Here is a 12158-nt window from a genome sequence, read left to right as displayed (position 1 = left end):
GAATGATCGGCGAATTGGTCCGTGTCCGCCGCAGATGGGCTTGATGGGCCGATAGGCTTACAGATAGGCATGATAGGCTTGAGGATGGGCTTGAAAGGCTTGCAGATAGGCTTGATAGGCTTGTAGGGCGCAGCCGGTACCAGGCTCCATGATGCACCACTTCTGTCAGGCGGTGCCCAAAACAACGTTAACTGGCACTTCGCACATTGACCACCTCAGCTTCCAAACCCTCCGTTAGAGGGCTTCGCTCACCACCGCAGCACTTCCAGAGGTGTACCCAAAGGGGTGGGAAGGGCAAGCCCGAGATCCATCGATACCCTGGAATGTCGTATACCTCTCCGTCCGATTCCGATGTCCCTGGTACAGAAAGGCGAAATGGGGCGTCATAAAATCCGAGCATAGCGGCGTGCCTGAAAACACGCGCAGAGGCCTCCTGAACCCCGACGGCGCGGCCCACAGCCAGCACAGATAGAGGGGTGCCCCGGATCCCAGGGGAGCGCCTCCCGTTCAGGCAGAAGTGTCTCAAGCCGACGTAATAGACGGAACCCCTACATTCAAGCATTAGTGTTTCTCACACCCTACCCGGCTACGCCCACAGGTAAATGCAAGATCCACAGGTATATGCTGGGCCCACATGTAAATGCAAAGTCCAAAGGTACACGCTAGGCCCACAGGTAATTTCAAGGTCCACAGGTATACGCTAGGGCCATAGGCAAATGCAATGTCCACAGGCACACGCTAGACCCACGGGTAAATGCAAGGTCTACAGGTATACGCTAGGCCCACAGGTAAATGCAAGGTCCACAGGTGTACACTAGGCCCATAGGTAAATGCACGGTCCACAGGTATACGTTAGGCCCACAGGTAAATACAAGGTCCACAGGTATACGCTAGGCCCACAAGTGTATGAGAGGGCCCAAACTCAAACCCAACGGCAGGGGCCATCCACCCCGGCCAGAAAAAAACAATTCGCCATCAAGTTAAAGTCAAGTGTGTGTGAGTACAGAAGAGGAAAAGCAGAGTAGGTAAGGAGAAAGTTACCGTCTCATGCAAAGCAGAGTTCTGAACCATGCGGAGGGGCGGCCCAAAGTTGTGCCCTTGCGCCCTTAAGCTGTAAGAGATAAGAGCCGCCGACAGCCCACAATTGGAGCCCTCAAACAAGGCGTGGGAGCCTTCAGATAAATGTCGGCTATCTAAGCTTAACTATGAGGTGTCTGGTGCGGGGCTCGGCATCTTAACGCTTAGGTAGAGACACACACAGACTGCGTGCGTGCGTGCGTGCGTGCGTGCGTGCGTGCGTGGTCCACGTCCATAACGTATACCTGTGGACCGTGCACGCACGCACGCACGCACGCACGCACGCAGTCTGTGTGTGTCTCTACCTAAGCGTTAAGATGCCGAGCCCCGTACCAGACACCTCATAGTTAAGCTTAGATAGCCGACATTTATCTGAAGGCTCCCACGCCTTGTTTGAGGGCTTCAATTGTGGGCTGTCGGCGGCTCTTATCTCTTACAGCTTAAGGGCGCAAGGGCACAACTTTGGGCCGCCCCCCCGCATGGTTCAGAACTCTCCTTTGCATGAGACGGTAACTTTCTCCTAACCTACCCTGCTTTTCCTCTTCTGTACTCACACACACTTGACCTTAACTTGATGTCGAACTGTTTTTTCTGGCCGGGGTGGGTGGCCCCTGCCGTTGGGTTTGCGTGCGTGCGTGCGTGCGTGCGTGCGTGCGTGCGTGCGTGCGTGCGTGCGTGCGTGCGTGCGTGCGTGCGTGCGTGCGTGTGTGCGTGCGTGCGTGCGTGCGTGCGTGCGTGCGTGCGTGCGTGGTGCGTGCGTGTGTGTGTGTGTGTGTGTGTGTGTGTGTGTGTGTGTGCCGGCGAAGACCGCCGCCAAGACTGTCGGATAGTTGCTGCTTCGCCGGAGCAGCGTTCGCGCGTGCCGCAAAAGACTGGTGTCCCCAATGCCTGACAGTTGCTCTTTCGAAAGGCGTGACTTGGCGACAGATTTCGCACCGTTGTTAAGGGCCGACGATAAATCACGTTCAGCGTGGAGGGGAAACAGACCGATGGACCGTCCCCGACACGTGGCAAGGGGTTGTAGTTTTGAACAGCGTAACTGTACGCTCAAATGCAGACACACATAATTGCAAGACCCGTTCAGGTATTTCAAAATATCGAAGCCGACTGCTGTTGGTTTTCCTTCCTGACACATAATACAAACACTTTCGCTTTGCGCCTCTAACGCAATTACGGGGCACAACAAATGATGTATTTTTGGACGTTACGCTTAATGCAGTGTTATCAGGGGAAGGGCCATTTTCGCCCAGGGCAACCGTTGCGTAACTAGGTTGAAATGTTGAAAATGACCAAAAATGTGTAACCTAATTTACGGACGGTTTCTCATGGCTTAACCATTAAAGCTTCAAATAAGCGAAACGGCTGGCGTGGCGTGGCAGGCGTGTACAGGCAGGCGCGTCTGCATGCGGATGCAGTGGCACGGGCACCTGCCGTTGACAAGCCACGACCGCGCGATATTAAGTCAAGATGCATTATAAATACCGAGAAATCCCTTAAGGACCAAACGAAGTGGCACGGGCTGAACTCTACATCGTAATATCAATTAAAAAATGCATGTTCCCAGTGCGTGCTATATATATATATATATATATATATATATATATATATATATATCAATATCAAGCAAAAAATGCCCGGTCATCTATGGTGATATGAGTGCCTGTCTACCCGTGGCGGGGTGGGTTCGAGTTGCTTAGGTGCTCGTGATTTGACGCTGAATGGGATGGCCTGGGGCCGGTGGTACCGGCCGCGCTAAAGGTTAGGTGACGTCATAGGGTGGGGCAGATCTGGCAGAACAAAAGAGCACGCCAACCTTTCACTGCAAAATTATTCCGTTGACTTGGAATTTCGCGACCAGATGGTGGGAAGAGCGCTTACGCAACACGCGGTGCCGCTGCTTAGTGTGGGCCTCGACCCTAGAAATTAATCCAATGAACGGCTTGGAAGTAAACTTAAAGAAAGCTTTCCTGCATCGGGTCGGAATAAATTTGAGATTTGTGAGAAGGGTAAGTGAAATTGGATTGACAGAAGAGGTGAGCAACATTGGATTCGACCTTGGAAATCGCATGCATTAAAAGCGGTTATTAAAAACATTATGCGCCTATAAATCCATTAAAAGAGAACAACGAGTCGTGCAAAACAAATACCTTTCAAGTTTACAACAAGCCCTCCACTCTGCGTAAGAGCAGGCACCTTTCTCAAGGCTGGGAGCCCGCGGGTAACATTCAACAATCAACAGGTGTCAGTAACAGCCGCTGAATGGCGGCCAACAGCCGTCAGCTTGGCCGGCGAATCGGTCCCAAACTCGAGCCTTCGCCCTCACTGTCCCACCACCACATCCGAAAGCCAAGATCATTGGAGTTATTTTCTTTGTGCATGAGGAGCTACGCGAACAGCAAACGTTCGCTTATCGAAGCACTTTTTCGTGTTTATTACTGGACGTGAAATTGCAAGGATTAACTCCACTACTGTGAAAAGTTCGTGCTCCGCACGCTCCAAGATGCATTTTGGCCGGGAGGCAACGCCGGAAAAAAACACCAAATTTGGGCAGGGAGGCAACGCCGGAAAAAACACCAAATTTTGGCCGGGAGGCGACGCCGGCAAAAAACATCAAATTTTGGCAGGGAGGCAACGCCGGGAAAAAAACACCAAATTCTTAGGCATTACGCTCGCTGCCTGGCAAAATACCTGACCCCCCCCCCCCCCCCCGAGCAATGAAATCAGACGATCGGCTTTACGCGGAGTCCCTAAAGCCATGGAGGCTCGTTTGAAAATCTCAACCGACCGCACGAAAAGCCTGGTTGTGCACCTGAACACAACAGTCCTTGAGGAAGTCAACAGTGGGTGTATTGAAAGGCCCCACTTCACACACGCACACACACGCACACGCACGCGCACGCGCACGCACACGCACACACATACACGCACACACACACACACACACACATCCACACGCACATCCGCGCCCGCACACGCATACGCAGCACGCACACACACGCTGGCGATGGCCTTGTGCGCCGCGGCCAGACCAGCAGTCGGGCTGAGTCAATACTTTACTCACAATGGCATGCTGCCGGCCTCATTGCTTTTGAACCAGCCGGAGCCAGCTCAAAACACCTGCGCCGTCCGGCCGGGGCGGCCCCTGCGTGGAGCGCACGCAGCGCACGACACGCGGCAGCGGCGGCGCTTAAGCTGCAGCGTACAATCAGGAACAGACGGCACTCACGCTCGGTGCGGAAAGACTGCACCGAGAACAGCGTATTCCACCTACAGGCAGGGATGGCACTGCAGGGCGGAGGGAGGGGGAAGTTGCATACTGTTCACAGACAGGGGAGAGAGCCACCTCACACCATCATCGCTGTCGTCACTCTGATTCACGAGAGCGTAGCTCGTAGCAGAAGTGCTGACCTGCAGGTGGTACCAGAGTGCGATGTCCATCCACATGAAGTACATGATGATGGTGAACGCCCCCAGTAGGAGGCATTTGTTGTCAACGGCTACCATGGTCCGTCCAGTCGCTGCGGCACGGACATACACGACGTGGGGGACAAAACCAGGCAGGACGGCACGCATCGGATCAGGAGACAAACCGCCGCGCAAGGGCCCACTCGGGAAAAGTACCGACACTCTAAATCCGACTATCTGACATTAAGCGCTGTCATTATCCCTTAATGTACTGACACTTAGAGCCCACAATGCACGAGGCCCTTCACCAGAGTGCTTCAACGTTATACAGCGTTTTGAAATGGGAGGCCAAACCGTGGCATAGTGAAATCTATGCGAAAACATCTGTCTATATCACGTAGGCGACACGTTATTCCTAAGCTGGAGGCAGACACTGAATTACGCTAGCGCCGGACCTCTGATCTTTGTATGCTGCAAGGAATACGGGACACCTTAATCTCAGCACTAAGCCCGCATCACACATGACGCGCTCCCCGCATCACATATGACGTGCTTCCCGCATCACACATGACGCGCTCCCCTAATCACACATGACATGCTTCCCGCATCACGCATCACGCGCTCCCCGCATCACACATGACGCGCTCCCCGCATCACGCATCACGCGCTCCCCGCATCACTGGGAGCACGGTCCGTGAAGTTTTTTTCCGGAACCACGGATCACAGGTCATAATTGACAGATCGTGTTGAAAATGATCTGATAGAACTTCTTGCCTGCTCTAAAAATCTTAAAGGACGAACTGGGCAACGAATTGCACTGTCCGGCCGAACTAAGTATTTGCGGGCAACACTACCAAACCCGGCAGGATGATCCGGCCAGCTTGCTGCCAACAGAGCAAGTCACGAATGGGCGTACCAATAACGATGTTGCCTTGTTACCGATGCGTAGTGCGTCCTGTACAAGTCACTGTGTGAAATCACAGCGCGATTATAACAATACGTGTTTGAGTACCCGCTATGGTGGCAGCGACGCAGCTTCCTGCGCAGATGACAGGCTTCTATCCGCGTAAACGATTCTGATACTCGCCGTTGACACAACTGGCACTAAAATATGACAGAATTCGTGTTTTTTCAGGGCGCAGGAAGTTCTCCGAACTCGCAGCTCAGCTCCCACAACCATTCAAACAGTTCCCTGGTTTCAAGGTACAAACAGCGCCATTTCATGGAAGAACCCAGGACAGGCTAGCTATTCGATCTTGGCTCAAATACATCAAGTGTCATTGCTCAAGCCCAGTTCATCTTCGTCCCGGACGGCATGGATGCATCCATACTGTTAGTCATGAGGAAGACCTGGGGTGGGCGCATCCCCTATGTGTTCTATGCACGGATCTCGGGCAAAAACACGGGTTCAATAGTACAGCATGCAGAAAACCTACCTATTAACAGTTTTAGAAACAACATTTTTTCAACCCACAGTTGTGTCAATGCTGGCAGGGGATGCCAGCGCCTGGCTGCATCCAACAGTGCTGCAGTTATTACGGCATAAATGGGCCCACCCGCGTTGCCGCATAACTACAAACAATAACCACTAATCTATTATTGATAATTTCTCGTATCATTTTTGCTAACATCAAAACCGGCGTGCTCTAAGCATTTTCCCATCCGAACGCAGTGAGCAGGTTGACGCACCTACCCGTTGCTGGCTTCAGGTACAGGTGCCAATTACCGGTCAAAGTGAATCGAAAGAAAGCGTTCAGGGCAAAAAACTTCAGTGGCCCGCTGCTAAGGCAATAAGCGTCAGTGGCCCGCTGCTAAGCATCTAGGGCAATAAGCGTCGGTGGCCCGCTGCTAAGGTAATAAGCATCGGTGGCCCGCTGCCCACGTAATAAGCGTCAGTGGCCCGCTGCTAAGCGTGTAGGACAATAAGCATCGGTGGCCCGCTGCCTAGGTAATAAGCGTCAGTGGCCCGCTGCCAAGCGTTCAGGGTAATAAGCATCGGTGGCCCGCTGCTAAGCGTCTAGGACAATAAGCATCGGTGGCCCGCTGCCCAGGTAATAAGCGTCAGTGGCCCGCTGCCAAGCGTTCAGGGTAATAAGCGTCGGTGGCCCGCTGCCAAGCGTTCAGGGTAATAAGCATCAGTGGCCCGCTGCTAAGCGTCTAGGACAATAAGCATCGGTGGCCCGCTGCCCAGGTAATAAGCGTCAGTGGCCCGCTGCCAAGCGTTCAGGGTAATAAGCGTCGGTGGCCCGCTGCCAAGCGTTCAGGGTAATAAGCGTCAGTGGCCCGCTGCTAAGCGTTCAGGGTAATAAGCGTCGGTGGCCCGCTGCCTAGGTAATAAGCGTCAGTGGCCCGCTGCCAAGCGTTCAGGGTAATAAGCGTCAGTGGCCCGCTGCTAAGCGTTCAGGGTAGTAAGCGTCGGTGGCCCGCTGCCTAGGTAATAAGCGTCAGTGGCCCGCTGCCTAGGTAATAAGCGTTAGTGGCCCGCTGCCAAGCGTTCAGGGTAATAAGCGTCGGTGGCCCGCTGCCTAGGTAATAAGCGTCAGTGGCCCGCTGCTAAGCGTTCAGGGTAATAAGCGTCGGTGGCCCGCTGCCTAGGTAATAAGCGTCGGTGGCCCGCTGCCTAGGTAATAAGCGTCAGTGGCCCGCTGCCAAGCGTTCAGGGTAATAAGCGTCGGTGGCCCGCTGCCTAGGTAATAAGCGTCAGTGGCCCGCTGCTAAGCGTCTAGGACAATAAGCATCGGTGGCCCGCTGCCTTGGTAATAAGCGTCAGTGGCCCGCTGCTAAGCGTCTAGGACAATAAGCATCGGTGGCCCGCTGCCTAGGTAATAAGCGTCAGTGGCCCGCTCCTAAGCGTTCAGGGTAATAAGCGTCAGTGGCCCGCTGCTAAGCGTTCAGGGTAATAAGCGTCAGTGGCCCGCTGCTAAGGTAATAAGCGTCAGTGGCCCGCTGCTAAGGTAATAAGCGTCAGTGGCCCGCTGCTAAGCGTCTAGGACAATAAGCATCGGTGGCCCGCTGCCTAGGTAATAAGCGTCAGTGGCCCGCTGCTAAGCGTTCAGGGTAATAAGCGTCAGTGGCCCGCTGCTAAGCGTTCAGGGTAATAAGCGTCAGTGGCCCGCTGCTAAGGTAATAAGCGTCAGTGGCTCGCTGCTAAGCGTTCATGGCAATAAGCGTCGGTGGCCCGCTGCTAAGCGCAAGTGAACAAGCTTTACCTTACACAATTGGTGAGTGTGAACTATCCCAAAATTCTGACAAAACAGCGCAAATCAGCCAGCTGGGTTCCGGGCGCTGGGAAAATCAATTATTGCACCAGATAAACCTGTCGCAAAGTATGTTACACATGAGTTCAATGTTAGATATGAGTTCAAGTCAGGACTTAATAAATCATACCATTTACGATGGCTGGTTAGCAAGCAAAAAGGATGGTGCGCTGCATGACACATTTTCTCACACGTTACGCAACATTAGGTAGGTTACGTAGACGCAAGGCGTCACCAGCACGCCTGCAAATACCATAGATACACGGACACGATAGACAACAGTCTACATGCGTAACTACACCAATCTTCTCCGTTAAAATAGGTGCCACCACCTTGTACTCTCTGGCTCTACTCTAGCCACAACACCGATCAGTGCGCCGCACCCCATCTTTCCACTTAAGTTAAATCCTGCTTCTCTGCTACATCGCTCAGAAATATCAAAAATAAACTTCCCAGGAAACTTCCCAGAAAGATGTCCTTCCTGCCAAACTTCCCAGGAAACCCGGCCTACTGCCACACACGCTAGTCGTACCTCCACCTGCACAAACTCTCGCGTGATTTAACATGCACCCCGCCCCTTTCCCCATTGTTAGTATTTCCCAACGGGTTGTCTCACAGGATCCCATTGCATTCAAACAGCCCAGACTAAATTCACGCAACACGGCTGAGTAAACTGGTTGGAGACTTGGCTGCAAAACAGAGTGGTGAAAATAGCACTAGCATTGCCGCTACTGTGAAACGGTCCCCAGGTGCTCAGAACCCCTAAACGGTCCCCAGATGCCCCGACTCTCAAACGCAGCCCACGCACGTTGTCTCATCCTGGATAATTCGGTGTCGACATCGGCAGTCACGGGAAGCAAAATGGGAAGCGTGCGTGTCGCAACGGTTGTCCTTAATGTCCTGGCCACGCCATCGGGTACGCTAACATGCACTGGCGGTGGACACAAGGTCAGACAGACGTCAACAAACGATTATTTTCGCATAATATTTTTTCTTCACATCTTATGGTTACTAAATCTTGTTCCACGCATTTATGACGTAGATATTGTGTCCTTCACCCTACAGCTGTACGGGTGAAACTACACGTACTGTACTGTAATTTACATGTACTGCGTTCTGTCGAGGGAAAATAGTTCAACAAATAATTATCTCTCTGATAATCACCCAAGGAGATGCTCATTTACACTCAGCAGGTCCGGAAATTATTCCCCTGTTCCAGTTTCCATGTGCCATGCACAACCAATGGTCATAGCTATGCATAGCGAAAACAGATTCTCCTTCTTTACCATGCTTTGCTAATTTTACGGGATTCTTCCTCGGTGTGAATAGTCGCCTGCCACCTTTTTTGTTTTTCGTGTTGACAGTGCCATGCACTATCCCGGAAAATTTTCGAACATTCCTGCAAACTAAGCAACATTATCGGCCTGCCGCCGAACGCGCTCTTCAGATACACAATTTTGATAACCAAACACTACGGGGAAAATTGTCACAGTACACAGGCAAAAATGCACTTTAAAAACAGCACCAAGGAATTAAACTCAACATAGATACCTTAGAGTACACAATACACAGAGCCGAATTAAATACCCCCCCCCCCCCCCCACAGTTATACATGTCTACACTTAACAACACTGCAATTGTTTCACACAGTGGCCTTTGGTAGAAATGCTGAGATGTTCACAGATACTAAAGTTTTGCAGCAAGGCACTGTCATACTGCACCAAGCAAACATAAATGCACCATGCATGCATATCCACTTCTCTGGGAAGGAGTAGGTGACCAGACAGCATTATTAAGTGCTTGTAACAATGCTTCACATGGATTTGTAATCTGGGGGATAACATGACCCAAAAATGATATTACTGAATGGGAAACCATGAACAAGCACCTATGCACAACATTTGGAGATATCATTATGTTTGTCTAAAGTTAAGACAAAAGTCATTTTGTTCATTTATCTCAGTTGCTTATGTCCAGCTACTATTCATCACATTAATCAATTTATAAATCTGATTCAAGCAAGATTGCCCATTCAATACAGCTCAATGCAGCAGACTTTTCCTGCTGAAAGCCATTTCCCCAAGGACTGTACCTGGCCCCAGTCAGTGTTCAAGGCTGTTCCAAAAAGGAAAGATGTACACCCTTCATTAGGTATCAACCTTTCAGTCTGCATCTACAGACCTCATAGTTAAAGCATTATAAAAGGAAAAATAAAGCCATATGAATGGGGCATGCCTGACAAACAGATGCAGGTGAAAATCATTGCCCATTCTGCTTGACATGGAGTTGGTTAAAAAATACAGCATAAAAAATACAGGTACAAATACACTACAGGTAAACTACACTACAAACACTACAAATACAAATACAGGTACACTCAAGTCAACCCTTTCATCTAGAATCCATGCTTTCCTCCCAGTATCATTGCTCATCGACATATGTGAATGGAAAACAACACTTACTTGACCGCAACACTTTTTTGGTATAACAACCATATTCTTATCCTACTATTCCACTGCTGATATCAAGTATTTGCTGGCTGATTATCACGGACAGCAGCAGGATGTATACAAAATCGGAAGCACAGCATGATTGTGTTAAGGGGTGGGGATGGGGGATGCAGGTGGGGGCTGGAACCACATGCTCTTCCTTACTAGATGACAGTAGTATTAGCCTCACTCCTTGGAGAAAACCCAGGAGAATGGAGATATAGTTAGGTTGATATTTTGGCAACATGCATGCATGCATGCCAAAATGCTGACATGCATGCTTCAGCAACATGCCTTTATTGAAACAATAGCAGAAGACTTCTGCTATTGTTTTGATATAGGCATGTTGCCAAAATATCAACCAAACTACATCTCCATTCCCCTGTTTTTTTTCTTCCAGGAATGAGGCTAACACTACCCTCTTATCTATGTGAATAATGTTCCCCACTAACACACTGAACAACTCTTCCTTACCACATTGTACCTGGACATCTATGTATGTAAATAAATGTCCATTGCACACATCCAACCCCATACCTCTACCATGATAGCTCATTTCATTAGAGCACCCATATTCCAATGTACCCACCCTGGCCAGATAGATTTAAGTTGTATTAAGCACTCACTGTTTGCCTGGACAGGTATGACATGCAGTCCTGGCAGTGGCTGCACTAAATGTCAGATAACATCACACAGAAGGACAGCCCATGCAGAGAATTGTGGTATGATACACTTCCATCATCAAATTATTTTGTTGAACTGGATTGCATGATCAAATGGTATGGGTCAGGGCCAACACAATAAGCACTGGTTAGCATGATGTCTGATCTTAGAAATCCACATAGTTCAGCCAGCTTCATATAAAAATATAAGAATAACCAGGCCAAAAATAAATTTAGCCCAGGCACCCTCAGGATACCAAAACTATTTTCACATTGAGGTTTTGAGCTGCATTTGCCTTCACCAAACGTACGACTACTTGTCTAGCAAAAAACTGGTAGATCTGTTCGCGCAAGTGTCTTACAAGTAAAATTTGTGTGCTTTTTTCGTCTAGCAGTCAGGTTGTGCCATGGAGTTTGTAATAAATGGCGAAACCTCAGACATCACACCATGCACCTCATGCCATGCACCATATGCAAGAACCTGCACGCAATTTTCGGTACAACGGAACTCATGGCACAATAAACACTTACGTCTTGGCGTTATGTTGATCGTTGGCAGATTCAAACTAGCTTTCCATAATTGATGAGCTACTGCGACCCACACCGCGGATTCATCCCAACAGAAACACCACGCTCCAAACGAGCCCAGCGAATACTGACTGATTGCTGCCGAGCCACCAAAATACCGCGATATGAAGCCGCTATAAACGTCTTTTGTGCGTAACTTAAGCTGCCAACATCTAAACTAAACTACTGTTTCTCGAAATGATCTTGGCTTGTATCGAGCCATATTTGGAGTTCGTTACTGCGTCGCTGATGGAAAGATCGCAAAAAGAGCATACAGTAAGATTGTTTTAATTTCTGATGATTCCATACTATGTTATCATATTTTGTTTCTTTTGTCAAAGTCAGTAAGTCACTTTGCTTAAACTACAACTACTAACTCGGTTTATCAGAAATTTGCTTGATATTTATCGGAACGTGGCAAAAATGAAGCATTTTAACGCAAGTTTTTAATCACAACCATTCATCGAACAGCACAACTTTGCGTACAAAAGACATTCACAACGGCAAACATAAAAAGTAGGATCTGATTGAAACAACAGATCGAACTGGAATGCTGATTATCTGGTCACATGAGGGGTAATACGTTGAAAACTGAGTTAAAGGGGCTGTTTAGGGAAAAGCGGCCAGACTTATCAGTATCATGCTCCTTTAATCGGGTTCCTCCACAGCCTTCACACACTTTGAATTGGGTGGTGGTTGAT

At 49.7% G+C, this 12158-nt stretch overlaps 1 protein-coding gene across 3 annotated transcripts in view; it reads right to left on the bottom strand.

Moving 5' to 3' along the window:
* Positions 1–11532, bottom strand: part of LOC119111748 (ceramide phosphoethanolamine synthase) — a 36420-nt gene extending 24888 nt beyond the window's left edge. For 2 of the 3 annotated variants that reach the window (XM_037235554.1, XM_037235552.1), the window contains exons 1-2: positions 11422–11532; positions 4486–4595 (exon numbers count right to left, since the gene is read on the bottom strand). In XM_037235554.1, the coding sequence (XP_037091449.1) occupies positions 4486–4581 (96 nt within the window). In that variant the 5' untranslated portion in view covers positions 4582–4595; positions 11422–11532. The remainder of the gene's footprint in view (positions 1–4485; positions 4596–11421) is intronic. The other variant, XM_037235553.1, reaches the window with a different exon arrangement.
* Between the last annotated feature and the right edge of the window lie 626 nt (positions 11533–12158).

Source organism: Pollicipes pollicipes, unplaced genomic scaffold (genome assembly GCF_011947565.3).
Source record: "Pollicipes pollicipes isolate AB1234 unplaced genomic scaffold, Ppol_2.1 Scaffold_7261;HRSCAF=8764_pilon_pilon_pilon, whole genome shotgun sequence".
NCBI lineage: Eukaryota > Metazoa > Arthropoda > Thecostraca > Pollicipedomorpha > Pollicipedidae > Pollicipes > Pollicipes pollicipes.
This window is presented reverse-complemented; position numbering and strand designations above follow the sequence as displayed.